The sequence below is a fragment of the Carassius auratus genome, chromosome 9 (assembly GCF_003368295.1).
Source record: "Carassius auratus strain Wakin chromosome 9, ASM336829v1, whole genome shotgun sequence".
Lineage (NCBI taxonomy): Eukaryota > Metazoa > Chordata > Actinopteri > Cypriniformes > Cyprinidae > Carassius > Carassius auratus.
In genome coordinates, this window is record NC_039251.1 from 12,497,085 (window position 1) to 12,520,934 (window position 23,850).

The 23,850-nt window shown below is 37.1% G+C and overlaps 2 protein-coding genes across 3 annotated transcripts; both read right to left on the reverse strand.

The window, feature by feature from the left end:
* Positions 1 to 539: 539 nt before the first annotated feature.
* LOC113108386 (oxysterol-binding protein-related protein 11-like) lies at positions 540 to 13,921 on the reverse strand. Of its 2 annotated transcripts, none has more exons than XM_026271487.1 (13): positions 13,582 to 13,921; positions 13,107 to 13,175; positions 12,790 to 12,965; positions 12,523 to 12,602; positions 11,899 to 12,087; positions 11,581 to 11,794; positions 9,365 to 9,507; positions 5,977 to 6,117; positions 5,256 to 5,709; positions 4,992 to 5,178; positions 4,172 to 4,354; positions 3,684 to 3,837; positions 540 to 2,746 (listed from the first exon to the last, which is right to left on the reverse strand). In XM_026271487.1, the coding sequence occupies exons 1-13, from the start codon at positions 13,659 to 13,661 to the stop codon at positions 2,663 to 2,665; spliced, it is 2,154 nt and encodes a 717-aa protein (XP_026127272.1). In that variant the 5' UTR covers positions 13,662 to 13,921; the 3' UTR covers positions 540 to 2,662. The 2 variants fall into 2 exon arrangements, with proteins under 2 accessions (XP_026127272.1, XP_026127273.1); XM_026271488.1 differs by having other exon boundaries at positions 11,581 to 11,779; positions 13,582 to 13,911.
* A 459-nt stretch (positions 13,922 to 14,380) lies between these two features.
* Positions 14,381 to 23,706, reverse strand: lmln (leishmanolysin-like (metallopeptidase M8 family)). Its single transcript, XM_026271490.1, has 17 exons — positions 23,416 to 23,706; positions 22,895 to 22,992; positions 22,782 to 22,812; positions 22,562 to 22,644; positions 22,302 to 22,419; positions 21,643 to 21,821; positions 21,442 to 21,547; positions 21,261 to 21,355; positions 20,898 to 21,015; positions 20,709 to 20,816; positions 20,511 to 20,587; positions 19,956 to 20,066; positions 19,440 to 19,572; positions 19,104 to 19,263; positions 18,840 to 18,970; positions 18,368 to 18,578; positions 14,381 to 17,808 (listed from the first exon to the last, which is right to left on the reverse strand). Exons 1-17 carry the CDS (start codon positions 23,551 to 23,553, stop codon positions 17,708 to 17,710), a joined length of 1,998 nt encoding a protein of 665 aa, XP_026127275.1. The 5' UTR covers positions 23,554 to 23,706; the 3' UTR covers positions 14,381 to 17,707.
* Positions 23,707 to 23,850: the final 144 nt, after the last annotated feature.

Here is a 23,850-nt window from a genome sequence, read left to right on the forward strand (position 1 = left end):
CTACTCTATAGGTACTCAAGATTAACAGGATATTGAGTGAAAACGAGCATTTCACCCCCCCCCCCCCCCCTTTAAGAAACATTTCTTATTAACCTCAGTATTGAAAAGTCGTGCTGCTTAATATTTTTTGTAGAAACCTTAATACTTTGATGAACTGAAAAGTAAACAAACTAACAGTCTGTACCAGTCACTTTCGATCAATTTAATGTTTCCTTGCTGAAAGAACGTATTAAAAACCCTTACTGCCCCTGAACATTTGAATGGTAGTATAAGAGGAAAACCGACGCTATTAGATTTTATCACTATTCCTAATCACTGTTTTGTATAGAAACCCGTTTCTGCCTCAGAATAAAATATAAAAGTTGCAACTGTGAGAAAGGTTAACATTTCAAACAATGCTGTGTCACACTGCAGGACATTTCAACTACCCATGGAGCTTCTTTTATATACCAGTATAGTGAAATATTTGCAACTTTTCTTGAAACCACACAGACAGTCATTAAGCAAAACGAAAGAAAGTTCACTAATAATTTAAATCCTCCGTTATATTAACAATTTTATTTTTTTCAATCATGTTTTGCTGAGGCTACAGGAAGTGTATTTAAAACATCAGTGCAGTTGGTGATTTGAGTGGAGAGCACAGCTGATGTACCAAACGCTTTGTAGGAATTCAGTATTTTGCTGACAGGAAAATGAAAGAAGATCTGTACAAAGGCTGTGGCTTCAGTCTTACTCTGTTTTAATGAGAAAGCTGATGGCTGTGAGGAGGAACGGGAGGAAGACTAACACAAATAAGGCACCACAAGTTTCTCAGCACAACCAATGCCAGGGCTGAAGCTGAGATTATATGAGAGATGCCACACTTCAGCCAGCACCGTCACTCCAACTGTGAACAATGAAGCGTTTAAACACAAAAACTCTGAAACCTCAAATTTGATGTGGTTTAAACTTTTATAAAAAACTATTACTGACATATCCAGCTAACTAAAAATCTGTACCTTTAGCAATGAATCTTGATTGTGCCTAAAGGAGTTTGCTCAATAATTAAACTTCTGGCTTCATTTACTCACCCTCATGTCATTCCAAAGCCCATATTAGTTTCTTATTTTCTGTAAAATACTATAGGAGATGTTAGGCAGAATATCCAAGCTGCTCTACTGTAAGAAAAGTGAATTGTGACTCCATAAAACAGCTCTATAAAACTTGTATACAACAAAGTCTTCTGAAACCATATAATAGTCTTCCAATCTGACCAGCTGAAAAGTGCCACTTAAAAACCAGGCTGATGTTATTTTTTCCTCAGCAGGACTGAAATCTAGTCTGACAGGCATCTAATGCACCATTCTTGAACTGTACAGAGCAAATGACATTTAAGACTGAAATCTGACATGATGACTTTTTAATGTAGCGCACAAGTCATATGGACTACAAAGAACAACATAAGGGTGAGTCAGATTGTTCATTTTTTGGGTAATTATCCCTTTTAAAAAAACAATGTTATCCATGCCAATCAAAGAGGAACGTAGCAGTTCGAAGTCATTCAATTAAACTGCATCACATTGACAGATCAGATTGGTGTATGTCAGAACTTTTGACAGAGTTTACTGTATCTCCAATAATACTGTCTAATCAAGTTGTATTTACACTTTATGCAAATAGAGAATATTATAAGGCTGGCTCTTTTCTAGGTCTAAACAGTTAAAGTGCTCAACATACGCATTAAAAGCATAGTTCACCTAAAATTGACAATTTGGTTACATTTATTCACCCTTATGTCATTAGAACCTTTGGACCCCATTGACTTTCATTGTATGAAAAAATCTGTGATCCATGGAAGAAAGAACGTTCTACAGATTTTAAATGACATGAGGGTGAGTAAATGATCACAGAACTTTTGGGGGGTGAACTATCCATTTAAAATCTCTCTGAAACTAAAGCCAACATAATTGTTCACTGACCATCAAGCAGAAACAGACGAACAGGCCTGAACCCGGACACTTCCATCCGGCCCAGATTTTGTGTATAGTGCCTTCAAGCTTCATTTACCAAACCGAGAACGAGAAAAAGACTGCATAACACGAAAGCCAAGCCAACGGTTTCTTTCTCATCAACACTCCAACTACATCTCAATGAGCAATAACAACTCACATCTTGCCAGTTATCAACGCAACTAGCGCCTGTCCTTTTCAACTCCACCCACCTTCCCCCTAATCCTGCATTTCATTTGATATCAAATAAATAATGATTTTAAAAGAATCAGAAAACTTTGACCATACCGTGGTCAAATACAGTACACCACAGTATGGTAAAATTAAGCAGTTCACCTCAAACACAATTCCCCGGCACACTGTACTCTGCCCTCTTTACATACAACACTTGTTAAGGCAATATCAACAAACAATATCTGTGTGCGGATTGAAGAAATCGTTCACTGTGTAGCTCTACAAAAATCCTACCACCAAAGGATGCAAAATATGAACAACAGAGTGCAATCCCGCAAGTCCACAACGTGAGTTTCAAACACTCAAACTGAAGTTATGTTTCAGGAATCATACAAAGGAGAGAGTGTGTCCTCATCTGTGAGAAAGCGAACACCGGAGCAGAGGTATACTGCAGCAGGAGGCTGTACAATTCCCAGACTCAGGCCTTAAAAGGTCAGAGGTCATGGGTTTTGTGGAGGGGACACTGGGGAAGAGCTATGGGTCGCCGTTTTCCACAGTGGTTGGTAATACACCCAGTCTTCACCCTAGAAAAAAGAAAAAAATAGAGATCTTAATTGCATAATCTTTAGTATTATGATTTTTAAGTGGGCCAAACTAGAAGTTAGCATTACTATAATTCAACCCGATTAAAAGCAAATATGGTTTTTAGATGCATGTATACTTTTGAATTACTGCAGAAGATTAGCTTCTTATTGTGTTGCATGGCCAGACAGTCTTCACAAATTTGTGCAACTGTTTCAAAGCCTAAATATAATTGGCAGAAATCAAAAGCTAAAGTACAAACATACCACGGTCACAATACTTTAACGTCACTGCCACTAAAATTTGAATTTGAATAGTTTTCAAGAGTGTGATTATAAGAACATTGAGGCTGTAAAAGTGGATGACGGAGAAGATGAGTTCCTGATGATCTTTGTGGACCCCTTTTTAGCCACTTTTAAGCAAACCACCTTTTTCAAGACACACAATAACAGTAACAGAAGAAATTATGTTCTTTATGTTGTAGAATAAATTGTGAAAATATCTCAAGCTTGCATCAACCTCAGACCTTGTTTCAGGCCAAAAACCCTTCAAAAACCCACTGACTTCAGGACAATGGAATCCTAAGTGATTGTTTCCCACAGCTCTCCATTCAAGCTTCACTTTGACACTCAGCACACAGTGTTGTTTCGTACCCATTCCCAAGTGAAACAGGGCATTAATTGAGACAAAATGTAGCATGAAACTTCAAACGTAGCCAAGAGTGGGATGTGTTGAAAAGTACAAGAATCGGTCACATTTCATGGACACTTGATTACTTGGAAAAACTACAAACAGTGGAAAACAGGCAATCCTTAACAAGAGTTAACTACAATAACAGTATATCCAAAATATCTTCAGTAACATTTCTTTATTAACAGACTATTTTCAATACATGCAAATTATCATGATTCTAAAACTAAAATGCAGATGTGTTCTTACTTTGCGCTCAAAGTATTTGGTCCTCCATGCTGTCTGTGTCTCTGCGCGATGCCTTTCCTCCTTCCTCTGCCTTTCTTCCAGGAAGCGCTTGTGTTCTGTGGCTTTATCCATATCTCTTTCCTTGAGAGACTCTGTCACATGCTGCCACAGTCGCCTGAAGGGAGAAGAGTCACGGATTAAAGACGGAGCCTTCACACCACATCAACACACTCTCAGTGAATGCTTCTGAATCCACAGACAAGACAGCTATGGGGAAATTATGATTTCACTTACAGTTCCTTCAAAAAACTAACTGTTACACATCCTGAACTTCATTTTGTTCCAAACCCATATAACTTACCTTCTCAGTCCTTCACTACTACTCCTTTAAATCACTTGTTTTGCTGTTCCATTGGCTCATTTTTAAGACATGGTCATTAACGCTGTTGAAACTGTATAGTTCAATCGCGTGGCTTAAACATTACAGTAAATCGATTGGCTGGTGTTACCTAGACTCGTAGGGCCCTTGCAGCTCATTGGGCCGTACTCGTTTTCTGGTGACAGGGAGTTTGGTAACGTCTACGACACGTGTCTCCCCGCTGGTGTAGGTAAACTCCAGCACGCCGTTCCACTCACCCTGTACTCGGCACACCACGGAGTTGGTGGGGTTGTGTTTGACCTCTGCGTTCACTCTGAGGAACAAAGCACAGGTTTTTGTTACAGTCCACTGGCTCAGCTTTCTGATTAAAGAGCTCATATCATAAAGAAACCAAATTAACTTCATCTTTTAAAGTCAACTTAAAATTTAATTTCACCCCACCCTGTTTATTTTTCCATAAGCCCGTTCTACATTTTCTTTTTTTGATAATCTGAAATACAAGTGATCCTGTCACTTAGAACTCCTCAAGACTCCAAAAAGGCCACTTACTGATACTAAAGCTGGTGTCTAGATACCTTTTCAGCCAGTTGCACTCGTTTCCTTCATTTGTATAGAATCCCTGACTATTTCAGTCTGATCTTTGCTAGATTGTTTTGTGAACCAATGTTATGGAGCAGTGCAAACTATACTGGACCCCACAGCAAACCCACACTGAAGTCTTAAAGGCAAAGCACCCAAAAAACAGGCAGTTAAATGCTTGGGGTCAGAAAGAAAGTGGAAATTTATTAATGATGAATACAGTCACGTTTGATTAATTGAATGATCCTTTGATTGAATGATGGTAGTGTATACTAATTAACAGTCCTTCAGGGCTGCGGTTTAAATTTACATTGAAAACACTATACGGTCTCACAGAGATGGAAAACGGAGTCATGTAATGTGATCCTGACCTGTGTAGCTTGCCCCCATAGAACGGCTTTGTCTGGAAGGTGATGACTGCAGAGTAGCCCGTCTTGGCACAGTTGACGTTGACCTTTCCTCCCAGTTCCACCCAGGGTACAGTGAGGATAGAGCGGGCGTAAGCAGAGGGCAGACTGAAGGTGTATTCCTCACCATGCTCCAATAGGTGTAGATTACCTGCGAGCACAGGAATGAACATTTCTAATAATCAACAATGGACGTGCAAAAATGCGTGCAAGGCAGGCGAAACTCACCTTCTCCAATCATAGTGACGCCAATGGACATGCCCATGAACTTGCTCTTGGTCCACACATGGGTGTTGACACACATCTGTCTCTCCTGGCATTCTGCATAGAAGCCTGACACAGGTGGATGATGGGAAACCTGCTCAGCCACATAGCGGACATTGTAGCAGTCTGATGCGCATGAGGTCCCTTCTTTTGGGACTGCTGATGGAGGCATTGTCGCTTTGGGTACTTTCCAAGAGCAGTGGAAGGTCTCTCCAATGATGGGGTTGTAGGGCTTCTTGGCAATGGCACCTTTGCGACCTTCGTGGAAGGAAGTGAGGTAATACTCCACAAATCGGACCATACGGTCTAGCGGGCTGGAGCCGTCGGTGATGGCCACGAAAAGGTCTGGATGGGACATGAAGTCTGCATACATTTCCAACAAGGAGCGCTTCTCCAGAATGAAGGTAGGCAGGACAACCTATAAGCCCATTTAAAACACTGCTTTATTTCATAATGAAGAAAACGTTTTGATGAAAGCATAATCAAAAGAAAGACTATTGGAGTATTTTTATTTCATATTCAGTGCATTACTTGCAATTTATTGGTAATTATGCAGGAAATGCAGCAGCTATTTTTTTAGTCTTTAAGTGATTTAATTAAAAGTGGTATGATTAAACACTTTATCTGAGGTTTGAGAAAGACAAAAGATGAAATGAGAGCCATTAATGAGATGGAGCTGATATACCCTGGTGAGGTCCATGCCCAGTTTGAGTTGAGAGAGGAGGTGCAGAATGACGCTGCGCTCCTCTTCGACAGCACCCAGATCCTCCTCCTCGGCCGGAGTTGAATCCTCTACCTCCTGTGTGGCATCAATCTCCTCCTGCTCCTGAAACCCAAACCAAACGTCATGAACATGTCCTACTTAACTCTATAATCACAAGGAGAGATCTAGCCTCAAAGTCTCTACTGAGTTTCTACACCCTTTGACAAATGACCTTTTCATAACTTTTTCAGTAATTACAAGGTACCTTTTTTAGTTAGTTTTACATTTTATAGAGGTAGAGGATTAATTATCGAATGAAAAAGCCAAGGGAGAAATATATATATATAAAAAAAACATTTTATTGAACTGAGAATGATTTCTGATAAAAAAAACACGTTTTGATGCACTAAAATTACTTGAAATAAATAAATGAAAGCCGTGTAGAAATGTAATCTTTTAAAACTCAAAAAAAAAAAGAAATCACTACAAAAATCTAAAAATATAGCACAAACTTTTTAAAGGCTAATGCTTGATTAAACTTTTTAGAGCTAAAAAAAAAAAGGAAAAACTATTCAAATGTAGACCACATACATAATAAAAAATTTTAATGACCTCTATAAAAGTTGCATGCCTGGAAATCACAATTTTACCTTTATTCGAAGGTTACTACACTAAGTAGTAACCTATCGAACCTATTCTCTATGATATTCTGTTTCCTAAATATGGCTTGAGTCTTTCCTTCAGTGTAAGTCTCTGATCTCTTTCCTATTTTACCATTACGTTCATAAATATGATCACTTAAGTAACAGCAGACCTATTTCAAGAGGCTGCACAAAATGAGGCATCATTTGTTTTTGTTTGTTTAAAACTCAAACCCTAAGTACGAGTAACAGTAACAGTGCTGTTGGCCTGAGCAAACACCACTAATGACACCTGCCAAAAACAGCTTCACATAAAGTAGAATATTTATACATTTTTCTGTATATGATTGTTTTTGAAATGTAAATCTATCTGTTATGCTGCCTAAAATGATGGATGATACAGTCATGTGAAGCAAAATATTATTCAAGAATCCTCAGGGGGAAAAAAAACCTAAAGCATAGTAAACATTTAACACCGCAGACAAGTTAACTTGGGTTAATAGGGAGCCCTGTCTACAGTCTGATTTTCAGGAAGGCTCAGGACAGGTGTTTGTTTACGTGAAGGTAACTGAAGCAAAGAATCACTCTTGAGATTCACAGACTCAGTCTTTTCCAAAACAACAATGTCAGTAATTATTACTGGCATGAACATATCTGTCAGTGACTGAGCTGTTGTGTTAACATACAGAGGCCCCAAAACATATTCAGATACTTCAGACAGTCAAAATGCATGAATGTCATTCATCTTATAACAAAATATTAAACCATTTTTATTGTTTTTTGTTTTATTTTTAAAAACAAAATATAGCACACTTTTTAAGCTAAATATTTCATAATAGCAGGTATTAAAATGATTTAAAATATTTCTTAAAAATGCAGACAAAGCACTTTTGGAACTCGGTTAAAGCTGGAGCGTGGAATTCGATGTTAAAACACTAATATCTACACTACCACACAAAAATTTGGAGTATGTAAGATTTTTGCGGGGGGAAAAAGGGCTGCATTTATCTGATAAGAAAACATAGTAAAACAGTAATATTCATAACTATTATTACAATTTAAAATAACTTTTGCATTTCAATGTGTATTTCAAAATGTAAAAATATTCTGAAATATTCATAATGAATTTTCAGCATCATTACGCCTGTCTTTAGTGTCACATGATCCTTCAGAAATCACTCTAATATGCTGATTTGCTGCTCAAGAAGCATCTCTTCTAATTATCCTTATTGTTGAAAAAAGTATTTTAAAAAGTAAAAAAGTACTTAATATTTTTGTGGAAACTTTTCAGGATTACTCTATTTTTTTGGTAACAAAGTAAAAGTCTTTTGTGTCACTTTTGTACACTGATCTCCATGAGTGTCAACACAACACTGTGTCTCTGTGATGCTTTAAAACACTTGAGCATCCTGACCAGCCTCCTACTTCTGTAACAACACTGGCTCAACCAATGGCAGACAAGCTTTAAAGTGCCCCTATTATGGATTTTTGAAAATTACCTTTCACGCAGTGTGTAACACAGCTATAAGTTTTTTAAAAAGTGCACTTTCAAAAGAAAGAGTCGACTCTGAGTAATCAAAACAAGTAGTTTTTAAACGAACCTTTAGCTGTTTCAAGGTGACGTCAAAATTAAACATTTGCATATTTATGCCCGCCCACTTGTTGCACGCGCAGACCCAGGGAAACTTGAGCCTCCCCTACCTCAAACACCATGGAGGATTCCTATGGAGAAGATGCTGTGCTCTGCACTGCGTAAATGATCAGGAAATTTTTATTCTGAAAGTGGAGTAATTCTTTTAAAACCTGTTGCTGTCACTCTGTAGCCTACTGTAGCATGCAAGATACGCATTTAGTTGTGTTTGCTCCGTGCAGCTTGTCTGTCTACAAGCAATATCGGTTCGCTCACAATTGTCTAGAAATGTGTCGATGAATAGTGAAAGTTATTCGTTGTTATTACTTGGGGTTCTGATAAAGAATAGAACAAACTGCAGTGCTTTATCAATACGTTTCTGCATTGGGCTAACACATGTACCATTGCTGTCTGGGTGTTTACCACCGAGCTGTGGGCTAAGTAATGAGGATGGGCATTCTGTTATTGACATACACTGCGAGCAGTAGACCAATCATGCAGTTCAGTGTCACGCATAGGAGGGGTTTGGAAAAATGAATCGTTGAACGAAACATTTGGGAGTCGTTGAGCAAAAAAGGAACAATTAAATGCATATTTTATGACAATGAAAGTGTTTTTTGACCTTGAATGCATGTCAACCTGTTGTTTGGGACACCCAAATATTAACCTTTCATTACCCATAATAAGGACATTTTAACTGTGATTACACTACTAGGCTACTAAACCAGATGTTTAGAATATACTGCAACCACAAAAATCCCCAGTGCTGTTAGTTCTGAGAAAATCATAATCTGTTTGCAGATGCCATGTGATTTGATATTTTATCTAATGCAACAACACTGCTACATACTTAAGGGAGACTTTAGTATTTAAATGGACATTTAGTTATTATAAATGCAATTAAAAATCTCTAATATAAGACAAGCGTAGATCCTCAGTTTTTGATCACTGACTTTTCAAATCATGCATAATCATTCAATAAGGATTTTGAAGATTATTGAAACTCAGATTTGTTTGCAAATCATTCACACACATTTGTAAATTAATACTACAGTTAGCAAGAATGATAAATAAAAAGGTTAGATAAAGCAAATCTTACTCCAGCGATATCACATGAGTCCATTTCTAAAGGTTCCAGAATGGTTCCCTCTGTTTTGCCATCATCTTTGGTGATGCTGGGTAGCGTCCCTCCATTCTTCAGGATGTCTGGAAGTTTTGGCTCCAGCCACTCAAGTGCAGGGCCTACAGGGCACACAAAACCTTGCTCAGGGGTGCTCATATCACCGGCCCACCAGCACGATATCCACACGCCAACAGCAGCCTCTAACACTACAGGAATTCTGGGTGTTTAGCGCTCTGACAACTGACACAGAGCGGAAACCTGAGCCCAGGGTCTCACCGTCTGCACGGAGCCCTGCCCATTGTTGGCTTGTTTACTTATTGGCACGGAGACTAATCTGGTGGTTTTAGCTTTGTTCCAGTAATTAGGAAGTTCAGAAAGTTCACAACGGTGGCTCACCACTTTTTACAGTAGAAACACAGGTGATTCTGGAACTGTGGGATGTTTACATCTTATTTCTTACTAGTCAGAGAGTAATAAAATATGTCTGCCTCATGACTGGGTAGTATCAGACAGCTAAAAGACTTCACTTGTACACAAAACATGCAAATCCGACAGGAAACAACTTCATCCAAGAATTGATGACGGTATTGTAACACAATTTGATAAGCCTGTCAACCACCGCGCTTGAGTGACGCCAGCAGAGCTCTGGTTACCTGCAGAAGTCTATCAGTGGTGGATACAGTTCCTCATTAATTATAAAACAATATTCCACTCCCTGAGCAGAGCCCTGGGTCATAAACTATACAGGCACAAACATGACCTGAGATTATTCAATTTGCGACCACAAACACTTGTGGTTTTTCTATAATATCAAATGGAAAATTAACTACCATTGCTCTGTTCAGCTATTGGTTACCTTGGTTCACCCAGACACTGTGACGTACGCAGAAGGGCTTGTGGCGTTGTGTATTTTGATCGTATTGCATTGACCTGGATTACACATAAGGATCAGCGAGTCTCAGTGAATATGTGATTTAAGGTATTCAATAACTGTCTGGTCGCGGATTTGCAGAAAGAGAGTATGTGTGGTTCTCTTAAAGACTCTACATTATTAATCTTCGGGTTGCATTTTGGCAGCCAATAGACGAGTGTTACACAAATCGCACTATGATGGTATTCAACAAAAAGAGAGGCTGTTTCTGCACCATGTGTAAGTTAAATCATGACATGGTTTTTGTACTTCTAAACAGTTGAGGCTAAAAAGATAAATGCATTTAAATACCTGACTAGATCCAGACTGGTATATCAGTGAGGGCTGTGATTCCCAAAAGCACAAGAAGCCTATGGTGCCTGTGATGCAGTCCTTAATCAGTGAATATCTATGTGTTCTGATTGTATGCAGCACTAGCAGCTTTGCATATCTTTACAAATCACCTACTATTAAAAACAAGCACCTACATTCACAACATAATTTAGGCTTTACAAATAGTTTTTAAAGGATGGGAGAGTTGCACTACAATGGAAAGGTTAAGAAATGGTTAAGGTTTGGTCACATTCACTGTTGCTCAACAACATTTTGCGTCATTTCAGCAGGAATCGCATGATTAGGAGTTTTATACGGGCGCAAAAAATTTGATTTTGCTCATATTCAATTTGCTAAAGAGAATTTGCTGTGTCGACCAACAGAAAGCTGCTTGACTTGAAATACTGCATTACTACCCTTTTTCCAATGATTTGATTACACTAATATAACTGCGCTGCAAGTGCACTAAAGCACTGCATCTCATTTCGATTGTGAAGATGATGTTTACATGTAGTCTTAAAAGAACAGCAAAAAAAGAGCCCATAGGAGTCGCACCAATCAATAATTTCTGTGATGGAAACTGTGCTTATAAATAACCCTCTTACGGTCTTTTACTGGAAGAGAAATGCATTCACTTAACATTTAAGCACTGCAGTAGCATGAGATAAAGCAGAAAGTAAAAAGTCACGTTTAATATGAGTAGAGCCAGACAAAAGAAAAACTGCCAAAAGTGTCTTGCATTACTTACCTAATTTTACATTATTTTAAACATATAAAAAAAAAATATATAATTTTTTATTATTATTATGATCCATTATACAGTGGACATGTACACATGTAATGCATAAGTGACATAAAATTAAGAGTTGTAAACATATCTACTGTTACTGTAAACAAAATGAAGAAAACCTCAAGGCCAAACACACACACACACACAAAAAGCACTCACCACAGAGAGGAAGTTTCTGCCGAGCCACTTGTTGGAGCTGCAGGATATGCAGGCAGTCGCTGAGACAGGTCATTGTGGCCAAAGAAGTAGCTTTCAGCAGCAGCAAGTCTTGGTCCAAGGGAGAGGGACCCTGGGAGGAGGGCAGACCCTCAATACTCTGGATCAGGTCTCTGTGCTGGCCCTGCGCCTGGCTCATCATCTGAAGAAGGAGCATCTGTTGGTTAATGAACATCCTACACCTCAAAATTTCAGATCATATACTAATGAAGGTACAAAGAGACATGCAATTGGACCTCTAAAAGCATCATTCAGTCTCACCTCTCTGGCCTCCAGCAAGTGATCAGGCAGTAGCGACTTCCTGCTGGAGTAAAGAGATGAGCCACGCTGCAGCTGGGACAGGCCCAGCAGGGCGTTTGAGTTCTGGTTGATCGTGTGTTGAGATCCTGGAGAGCTGCCACTGCCCTGAGATGCCATGGAGAGACTGCGAGTCTGGAGCGGTGGGTTTGTCTGTGGGATTATGGATAATTGCTGAAAGAATGACATCACCTAGAAATGTTTATTTCATTATTTCGCTCCAAATCTGTATTTTCTCAGAAATAACAAAAAAAAAAAAGCAATGCTAGAAAGCTGGTGATGATTTTGACTGAAAAGCTCCAAGAAGAACAAATACATTTAGGCATTATAATTTGTGGTCTATAATCAAAGTCTTCTGATGTTTTGAGAAACCCAAAATATAAGACATTATTAATTTATTATCTTTCCCTGAGCTGCATCTCATCCTGTCACACACATTCAAGTCAAATATGCAGTGCAAAGTCACATCATACAAGCTGTTTTTAACACCAGTTTCTTTGCTTATTTGATATGATGGGGACAGAATTTTAGACTATGAAATAACTATTTTCGGGGCATTGTAACTGTATTATTGAGTGTAAGTCTCACTTTGCCCATGGCCTCTGTGTGGTGCTGCGCACAGATCTGCAGTCGGCTGACCCAGTGCTGTCGCTCCTTTGCATCTGAGGCTGAAGTTACACAAACAGATATTAAATATAAATTATAATTTTTGGATAATATTAGCTCAGATCAGACAAGTGAAACATGTTTGTATAAGCTGCATTTAAAAAAAAAAAAAAAAAAAACTTGCGGTACAATTAAGAGAGCAGAAGTGAAACCATCTAGCAAAAAAAGAAAGGTTGAAAGAGTGACAACCTCTGAGTTTGTATTGCTCTCCGCTGATGGCATTGACGGTGAAGGTGTGTGAATCTTCATCGCTGGGGGAAATCACTGCTCCGCCTAACGGCAACGAACCCCTGGGCTTCTGATTTCTTGACTGCTCATTCACAAAATATTCCAGCAGTCCTGCCTCATTGTTGAGCACAAAATATCTATAAATCGAAACATAACAGTTTAGGAGTTAATTAAATATCTTAACTATTGCATTCTACCTGCAGAGTTCTAACGACTCCTTCAAATCAGCACAGATTTGACTTGGGCCCGTTCATATTAAATAGATACTTCAGACTCACCGATACTGCCATCCAGTCACAAGATTGGTGTACTTCATCAAATACCCATCCACTTTTTCCATCAGATCACTTAAAAAAAGAAAACATCATGCTTGTAAAACAACCACGTTAGTGGGTGCAAGACTTTCACTCCATTACCTAAAAGGAGATATCACCAAATCAACCCTAAATTGTTTAATATGAACAAAGACCATTCACAGGATGCTGGGATATAGCCATACAACTATTGGTGTTTATGTACAGCGTATATATATAATGAAAGTGAAAGGAGACTGGGACAGTCATTCTGCCTAACATTTCATCACATATCAGAGTGGAATGGGTTTAAAGTCCAATTTACTCCGGAAATGGAATATTGTAAGCCTCCACTCGTATTAGAAAAGTAGCATGTGGTATTTGATATGGAACAGTTAACATGGCTCATAAGTAAACACTGTTTACTTGTAAAAGGAGCTGTTTGTGTGAAGTAACTTACCTGTACTGCCAGGATTTGGAGCCTGTCTTACAGGAACTCTGTGATCCGCCGTGAAGCTCCAGCACGGCTTCAGTCTGCATGATCGGATCCTTCCTGTGATCTACAGCACAGCTATCACTTCACCTGGCGCACTAAACACTGACCAGCTGAGTTCATATGGCGGACCTCAAGGCAAAATGATAGATTATGGCGGCTGCTTTAATCATCGCACTAGTTCAGTGCTCTGAATTACAGAAGAACTGTCATGTTTATGTCTCGCGCAGCCATGAGTCATGACACAGAGCGTGAAGTCACTCGCGACCCGCATCATGTGACAGAGGTGGTCTAAAAACACATAAATTAAACAGCTCAAACGGGATGATTTAATTAAATTTATTTTTATTTATTTATTTTTATTAATTATATCAATATAGCTTACTAGAATTCGATTTTCAGTGTTATTTTACATACAAAGCGCCACATAATCCACCTTTCACATTAAAAGTCCTAGGTGCAGCTAGATCAGCTCTCATTCTGATTGGCCAGAAGTAATGACGCCACCCTAGTGACGTTCAAAACCAATGACGGTGAAATATGTTGAGTGTTATATATAAAATATATTACAGTTACAAATAACAAAAATATTGGCAACTTAATATTTTTTTTTTGAGAGCAAAGCTAAAACAAAAACTTTATGAAGAATGTATACAGTATAATTTATGCACTTTTAACACAAGTAAAATCATGTATAGATGGGATTTTACCACTTTCAAACATTGACTTAAAAGGTAAAGTAAAAAATAAATTGTCATAATTCATATAAAGCATAAATGATTTTATTGGGGAAATAATTGTAAACAATGCAAATTATGTCTCAACAGGATGACTGTTAACATCTCTTTTAATTGTGTATAATTAAAACAGCACTGATGTACCATATACAATACAAAACATGGAGAAAAAACTAATGTGTGATAATGTGGTAGATTTTTAGTTCTGCATAGACTTGTCTTTGGTCTTCTTACAACAGTCTCATGGCTTGGCATTTTCAATTTCTGGCTGTAGGATGTTATTCTCTTATAATAGTCATTTATATGCATTTTTACTAGTTGTAGAATCCAATTTTTATCAAAAGAGATGGTTTGTCTGATTCCACACATTACTATATTTTCCAACCGAAACATTCAGAAATCATTTATTAAATTAATTAATAAATAAATAAAATAAGTGAAATAAAGAAAACGGCACCCAAAGACATCTAATGAAATGTTTGGTCTAAGCAGTACAAGTCATTGCACAACACTGGGACATAAAAAAGACAAACAAAAAAGAATATCACATTTCTTCTGATAATTGATTAGAATGTCAAATATCCTGTAATTTTCAAGATAATCTCAATTGAAATGGTTCAAGACCACAAGAGGTCATGAGGATTTAACATGAGACATTCAAATATAAGCATTGTCAAATTACAAGGTTACAATTTATAAAGAATTGCTATTTATGCAGCAACAACACAAATAATGAAAACAGGTTGTATAACAGTGATATTTATATATATATATATAAACAGAAAAAGCACAATTACATAAATTATGTATGTTTGTAAATGTTTGAATGCTACTAAGTGTCAATGCTCACAGTGATGATTACAATTTTCAAGAAAAGGGTCTCCTATGAGCAAAACACAAAAGTTTGCTTTCAATCTAAAAAATTATGTTCAGACAAAATGTTAAAACGATATGCTCATGCTGTCCTTGAGTAAATACCATGAAAGGAAAGGCATTTCAGTTGAGGTTTGATTGGAAGTACAAAACTCCTTCAGTTAAAACAGTAAGACTCATTCAGTCCAACATTTCAGAATATAAACTCCAACTCCACATACATACAGTAAATATGAATTCATACCATAATCACACCATATTTTAGTGTTTCACTATGAAATGTGGAATCTCATTTGCTCCATATTTCACAATAAATCTCTTCATCAGACAGTACGCTTAAAATGCAAAATAAAATAAACACATCAGCAGTCAGTACTTCAATAGAAACATATTTACACGACATTCCATACGTAAAGGCTCTAAATTAATGTTGTATTTAAAGCTGCCATGTTTGTCTCTCAGCAACTAATACTGTGTCCTAAAGTGAAAGCATTGTATTACCTAACAAAAAGAAGCTAAAAAATGTAATACTAAGAAGTTATGAACAGCAAAGGGTTAAAATCTTCTACTCATTTAATATTATAAGATAAAAAAGAACAAGTAAAATACCAGAAAATTACATAACAGACACCTTCACTAGTCCTCTATCACAAGTAACAATCTAGTCTCTAAACAATCACATATACAGTGCAACTCCTTGGTATTTGTCCCCAATTTCATTTTTTTTATTATTGGCTACATTTTGAATGCATTAACAAAGCAAGTTACAATGTGGCTTCAGCGGGACAATAATCAACACCTTCTTTTTTGCAACACCTGCAAAAGTTTTTTAAATGGCATATCTGTGCCAGATTTTCTATTTAAAATAAAGGTCAGCACTACTAATTGTACCTTGCTAATGTAGTGAATTGACACCATGACAAATTCTATAACAGGATCATAAAAAAAAGATACTTATCAAAATGCTGCTGTCATCTGATCTCATATAAAGGTCTATAAAAAGCACTTTTCTCAAGGGCTTTTAGTGAGTTGATTGTTATAAGACAACAAAGTCTATAAAGATCTGGAGCCTTGGTAGGACAGCCCTTTAGGACCGAAATCTGGCAACACATTTCAAGGTAAACCGAATCAGAATGACAGTTTTGTCAAATAAATAACTGCAATAAACTAAATCTCACATGTACAACAAGGTCCACACATTTGAGACCACTAATTAAAATTTTATTTAATACAAAATCTCTTAGAATTTATATAATATCAACACAATCTGAGTGAACATTTCAATAAAAAATTAAAATAAATGTTTTAATTTCTGAGTATTTGGTTTGTCATCCGTTGTCGAGCCAGGGTTATTATAGTTAACTAAAAAGGTTGTTACTTGAAATCAAATTAATAGAAAAATACTTATTTTATTTAGTCGCCAAGTTAACATTCTTCATTTTTTATTTAGTTAAACTTAGTATAATAATAAAAATAAAAACTAATACTGAAATAAAAAAATAAAATAAAAATCACAGATCACAGCAAGAAGACTAAAACAAAACATAAAAAATAAAAACTAATTCAAAATATAAATTAAAACTGCAATGGTATTTTAATGATAGTAAAATATAACTGACTGGAGCTGCTCTTGAACTTGAGAGTGTGTAAACGTATGTTCTCCAGCATGACTTGAGAATGATACAAAGAGCATCTTGTGCTTCAATGGAAGCAAGAACATCTGACTGTCAGTATAAAGAGACCCATGATCAATGCCAACTTTTAGGGACCTAGACATTTTTATCTTCATTTACATTATACATCTTTCTTTTGTTTTGTTTTTTGAAATATCTAAAAATCCAAAAATGTTCTATTTACCATTACCTGTAATAATACAAAAAAATCCCAGATGTTTAATGTAATCTCAGGCTTCTGAACTCATCTCTGTATTAATAAAATCACACGTTTAAACCCATTCTGAGTTATCTTGTACAACAGCAACTTTCAAATTTCTATTAAAAAAAAAATTTAAATAAAAAAATTCAATCAGCACTTGCACGGACCTTTACAGAGATCTCACCTGCACTTCTCCATGCAAAATCACGAGCATCGTCAGTCACATGACCTGATATACACTGATCAAAACATTGCCAGCAAGTAATTTTACCAAAACAACAGCCAAGCACCATGAGCAGAAGACCAGAGAGAATATCTCTCATCCTTCTCAACCAGATGCCTATTTCATGACCCAAAATGCTACAGGTCCATCAGAGAGACAAAGAGAACATTAATTAGCACCTACATAAACGTAACTTGCATGACTATGGCTTCACATTGGATCAACAGCTCGCTGGCACCTGACAGCCAGGCAAGGAGGAGTGCAATCAATGGCTTTTCAATCCCACCTACATGCCACACCGCCACAAAGAGAGAACAGTTATCAGATCACAGACCACACTATGGAAGTGTAGACTACTTTTTCACCCAATAAACCATGAACAAATTCAGTCCCGGCCACAAAGGAGGAAGCCGATCAGCAGTGGAGTAAGTGTTAACAAGAGCTGCCATAAGCTCACCACCAAACAAGAAGACCTGGAACAAGGATCTGAGAAAAGAAAATTATTATTTTAATATGAAGGAAATTAGCCTTTTTTGGCAAACACCCTATTTTACATTTTAACACAACTGATGTTTATAAATAATTATCAATAATTTTATGTCAGACAGGCAAAACTGGTGGCTTCAGTCAATTGTATTTTTATTTTTAAACAATAGCCTAATATTTGTAATCAGTTTTATTACATTTGAATTTACATTTTTATATTTCTTTAATTTAAATGTAATTTGTTTATTCTTTTTGTAACTTTTTATAGTAATTTTTATGCATCTCATAGAATGATTTTTATAAAAACGTTTAATTGCCATTGAGTAAGAAATGTACAATATAAATAAACTTGCCTTACCAAAATTTAAAATACTTAATTTAATATGAATATTTAATTGTCAATGTTTACTCATTTACTACATTATCCATACATATGCATTATCAATAATAATAACACTAATTTTATATGTTTAAATACAGTATATATAAAAACAACACCAATAAGCAACCACTCGTGGTATAGTCTTAAAGCCATAAACGTGGTGATTTAGTAACTTACCTAAGTGGGCACTCTTGGTGGTGTTTTGAGGGGGGATCTCATGAGGGAGGGGGCAGACACTGCAGAAGTCAGAGCAGGTTGGGCAGATGAGCTGTCCACTGTAGACCCATCCATTCATTCGTATGCTCACGTTGATCACCTGACCAGTACGAACACATGGATAGGACTCATTCTGCACCCAGACCAACAACCCTTGGGCTGTGCAAGACACCTGCAACACAAATCAGTTTCGGTACCATAAAGCATCATTTTCCTAAGTTGCAGTGGTTTAATTATTTACAATAATTTTTACTTATATTTTTACACTATCATTAAGAGAAATGACTTAAACGTGCCAGTAAACACAAAGCATTTTAAATATACACTTTTATTACGGTTTATAAAAAAATAAAAATAAAATAAAACTTACTTTGAATTGTAATAATGTCACAATAATACCCATCTCTCATGAGATCTACCATTACATTATTACCTTATAGCAACCACTGCCCCAGTCTGGGTAGGTCATTCTTTTGGTGCACTGCTCCATTACAAATGGTGACTTCTGGTACAGACACACTGACCCCGGGCCATACTGTTCCACCCCATAGTTTCTCCATGTGGCTAAAAAAGCAAAATCCCAATAGTCTCAACTACATGCAAAAATAAATACTGAACACCACAAGAAGGAATAAGCAAAGGAGACCTTCCATTCTACTTCTAAATGAGGAAAGGATGTGAGTGAATGGCATGTCACCTGGCTGGTTCTCCTGTATCCTGCAGTATGAGCTGCGCTGGTATTCCCCACCTACATGCCAACTAAACTCCTGGCTAAAAGGACAGTAGTCTGCTATCTCTACAGCCCCTCCGTATGCTGGCAAATCTTCCTCAGGGACACCAGGGATAAGGTCAAAGTACTAAAGGATGGAGAGGGTTTATTACATTAAATCAACCTTCTATAAAGGCAGTGATCTTGTATTTATCTGTAAAGAACCAGTCAATTTTATGTGTATACTGCTTTTCACAATACAGTATGTATAAGAATTGAAGGAAGATACAGAGGATTTTTTACCTGGATTTCTGCTGATCTTACCTGATACTCTGCAGGAAGCGCATGAGGAAACTTCTGCAGGTTGCACACGGCCACTGCCAGCTGGTCCTGCCTGCAGGTGAGCTGCAGAGGTGCGCTCCTCACAGAATCACAGTACGGGCTCAGGGTTGGCCTCCTGTTTCAAACACATTAGGAACAGATGTCCAATCAATGACCCAAATCTTAACCAATATGTTGTACCTATATTTAAGACTATGAAACTCCTAGTTTCCCTGGAAGAGATACAATAATCAATCTGAAATAAAGAACTGCCACAAATGTACAACACACAATCTAATTTGTTTCTGTACCACTAGCAACATGGGTTTGTATTCCTAGGGAACACATGAATTTATGAAATGAACAGTTTTTTTTTTTTAAATGCAGTCGTATGGCATTTTGATAAAAGCATCTGCCAAAACAAATAAAAGTACATTGTCCACTTAATAAAACAACAAAACAAAGTTTTACACAAGTGTACACAAAGTTTTATTTCGTATCTCATGCACCAAAGCTTACGTATGGCGATGTTGGTCTATCCAAAATTTACAGCTTTTCATCACAAAGTCGCAACCCAAACCTCTTCCCCACTCCAAGTTCTCTGCCATACTATAATTGGCTCTGTACCACCTTAAAACAGAAAATAGCACAGAGAGGAGTTAATCATAGGACAGTCTTAGCATTCTAGTACTTAAATAACTAAATTACACTTAAGGGGTGGGTAAAAATGCAAATTCTTTCATATTATATTATATATATGTATACATTACAAACAAATACACAAAATAGATATACAGATATAGATACATAGATATAGAGGAATGCTTAAAAAGTTTCTGGTCCCATTGAGTTCTATAGTATTATTTGTCCATACTGTGGGCAGTGAATGGGAACCGAAATTATTTGGTTACCGACATTCTTTAAAATATCCTCTTTTGTGTTTCACAGAGCGTACAGTTTGAACATGAGGGTGAGTAAATGAAGACAGAATCTAACTATACCTGTAAATGTAGAAGTTTACACCTTAGTAAGTGAATAACCTGCATTAGCCATGAGCATCAATACATCTCTTACCCAGTATCCTCCATTATGGCCAAAGTAATTCTGGAAAACACTCTGTTCTGTGTATGAGATCCAGTCATTGCCTCATTCTGTTAAAATAAAACATGCTAAATTCAATGCAATTAAAAAAAAAAACTGTACTTTGACAGTACTGACACTGAAGTAGTTAAGTGTTCATGAACACCACCGGGGAAGATTTGGTTTTAGGACCTCTAACAGACGTTTTTCCCAGTGGTTGAACTCGGTGCCAGCACCTCCCTGGTTCTCCAGTTCCATGCCCTCTAGAATGGGGCAATTAAAATGTCTCCTGGCTTCCTCCTGATAAAACATCACAGCAATTCATGTAGCTAAGTTCCTTTATTTAGATGCTGTTATTTTCAAAGAAAAATAAATACTTACAACTACACGTGGGGTGGCCAGAAGATGGACCGTGTGTCTGACCATGTGGCCTCCACGGATGTCCCACAGCCGAGTCGCTCTTCTGATGACTTTATCACTCCACTGATACAACCCTAAACTGAGGGAGAGAGAGAGAGAGAAAGAAATAAACACAGTGCTATGTATATACCGTAGTTTAACAACAAAGGTCCATTATATACATATAACAGGGGAACATGCTTTTTTTTTTTTACTAAAATTATTTTAACCAGTATTAATAATCCAATATAATTATCACAATGTTACGATAAAGGAATAAAATTAACTTTTTCTTATTTAAATTATATTTCAAAAACAGAAATAAAATCCAAACAGAACCATCACCTTTCATTGTATGCAGGTAGACCGCTTGCAGAACGTGGTGTCAAAGGTTTCCCATCATCATCATGGTAAAACGCAAAGAGTCCTGCAGAAAACCCCTTAAAACATACAGAACATATGATAACAACAGTGATAAACTCTAAAGCTCTCCTCATGAGGATGTGCAGAGTTTCATTGTCTTTACCAGGGCATGTATGATCTCGTGTTTGACTGTGGACAGCATCCCTTCAAACTCCTGAGCTTGAGTAGAGATCATATTGGGACACAGATTGGCATATCCAGCGATGGGCCTACATTAAGAGATTTCTGCCGTTACTGTCAGCTATTTCCACAGTATACTCTAAAGCAAATTAAAATCACCTACATTCCCATTTAATTCGATTACCTGTCCAGCTCAGACTCCAGCTGGCAGTACGCTGCATAGGCTACGATGTTTTCTTGTCCACAGCGCTCTGTGGTCATCGCACTCACGTACAACACAAAATCAGCCCTCACCACCCCCTCACCATCAGGAGGACCAGCGGGGCCGCAGGACTTGCCAGACTCACTGCAAACCCTGCATTGCTAAAGGAAACCTCATTCTATGAATTAAAAATGATCATGCAATATATTTATATTTGTCAGAATTAGAAAAATTAGAACTAATTTTATCCATAAAAAATCCACTTAAAATGGATCTTTAAGTAGGCATGGTGCTTCTGTATATTTATGCAGATAAAACAACATTTCAAACACAGAACTGAATATATAAACATCAATAGACATCAAAAGACACCTTAATTATCATACAATGCTCCTTATATGTAATTTAGGGTGAAATCAAGTGATTCCAAAATTAACAAAGGGTGAAATAAATAGGCTTGGTTGAGTAATTCACATCAGTATGAAATAGATATATCTGGAATATTGCTACCAAAATGAAAAAAAGATTTTTTTTTTAATAATCTGTATGGTTTATATGCAGCAAATACATTGCAATAAAAAATGAATAAACAAAATAAGAAAGAAAATAGATTTTGTCCAAAAAATATGAGGGGGACCTACCTGCAAATGTTGTTCTGGGACAACGACTGGGCCACACTTGGTGATGTCTGCACATGGTCCCTGACAGTAGCGATGTGGATCATCTCTTTTCCTAAGGTACTGATTGGTTGCACATTGTCTAACCATTAAGAAAAAAATCATTGGGATTACAAAAAAGAAACTAACGAGATTAAATATCCACCAAGCGTCCAGAAGGACATGGCTGAGTGCAATTTTAAGAGGATTTGATGTCAGACAATACTAGCTGAGAAGAGAATTACCTGCTCAGTAATATTGGACCTGACTGTCTACGAACCCTGAAGGCCTTCTGGAGATAATCAATAGCCTGTGGGAGGAGCTCATCCTTGAAACAAAGCAGAAGAGATCAATAATGTGTGAATGCATGCATCATATGTACAAGTGAAAGTCCATATACGATATTTAACAAATAAAATTTAGCTTTACATACTGATAAAACCTTGACCACAGAAATCAAAATACCTTCACAAGGCTGCTTTTGGCTTCATCTAACCTGTGTGAGCAGTAAACATATTAAGTCAATGGATGACAATGTGTCATTACTGTATCTAATGAACTAATAAATTATAACTAACCCATCCAAGCTGGAGTCGTACTCTATTTGGATCTTTAACTGCTGGTCAGTGCTTCTTTTGGTCAATCGATCTGGCTTCAAAAACACTTTATGTATGACCTAGAATGGCAAACAGCAGATATTATTCTAAGTACTGGCAAAGTAATATTGTAAAACAATATTTCATAGACTATTTGAGCAGTGAAGGATGATTTTCATTTAACATGGAGAAGAAGAAAAAAGAACTTGGACTGCGATATAATTTATTTATGTAGTACAGAAGAAGTGAGCAAATTATGAGATATTTGTCATTTTATGGTTAACTGTCCCTTTAATCTTCTAGAAAAATGCCTTTTAAAGCAACTGTTTTACCCAAATAAAAAATTCTGCCTCCATTTATTGACCTTAAAGTCACTTTCTTTCTTCTGTGGAACATAAAGGATACGTTAGCAGATTGTCACATTTTTCATGTTATTAAGGCGGCAGAATCTTAAATATATTTGAGAACCAGAAGACAAAACATGACAATTAAGAGGGGCTGACCTCTGTTGGCAGGGGCACTTTATGGTCACAGGTGTGCGTCTGTGCGCCGGTGCTGATGAAGATGATGAGGATGATGATGGTGTTAAAGAGTAAAGCAGCTCTAACTGATCGAGGCTGCCGCCATCCTGACGCCATCATTCACTCCGTGACTTTAACATTCATATCTCCTTCCTGTCATGCTGCTAAAAGCACTTCAATACCGTATAACATTGAAAGATTTTCCGTGAAGAATTCAAATCAGCTGTTCATTAAACCGGCTTCACCCATAAACCCAGAGCAGCGTGAACACGGAAACAGTGCTCCAGCGTTTCAAAATAAAAGCCCCCACACAACATAAATGTATTATTATTTTACTACTAATAATAATAGCTGTAGATATTTTGTTTGCTGAGCTTACTGTGAACTAAATACTTAGCTCAGCAGAGCTGTAGTCTG

Bases quoted from the DNA above. Each gene is read 5' to 3' on its own strand.
- LOC113108386 (XM_026271487.1), bottom strand. From the start codon at position 13,661: ATGCAGACTGAAGCCGTGCTGGAGCTTCACGGCGGATCACAGAGTTCC. The intron at 11,795-11,898 runs GTGAGACTGAAT...ATTAACCAACAG, and splicing joins ACTTGCTGGAGGCCAGAGAG to ATGCTCCTTCTTCAGATGAT. The intron at 5,179-5,255 runs GTGAGTTTCGCC...CTGTGCTCGCAG, and splicing joins CGTCACTATGATTGGAGAAG to GTAATCTACACCTATTGGAG.
- lmln (XM_026271490.1), bottom strand. From the start codon at position 23,553: ATGATGGCGTCAGGATGGCGGCAGCCTCGATCAGTTAGAGCTGCTTTA. The intron at 19,573-19,955 runs GTAAGCTTTGGT...TGTTTGAAACAG, and splicing joins ATAGACCAACATCGCCATAC to GAGGCCAACCCTGAGCCCGT. The intron at 17,809-18,367 runs GTAAGTTACTAA...TTCTTTTCTCAG, and splicing joins CACCAAGAGTGCCCACTTAG to ATCCTTGTTCCAGGTCTTCT.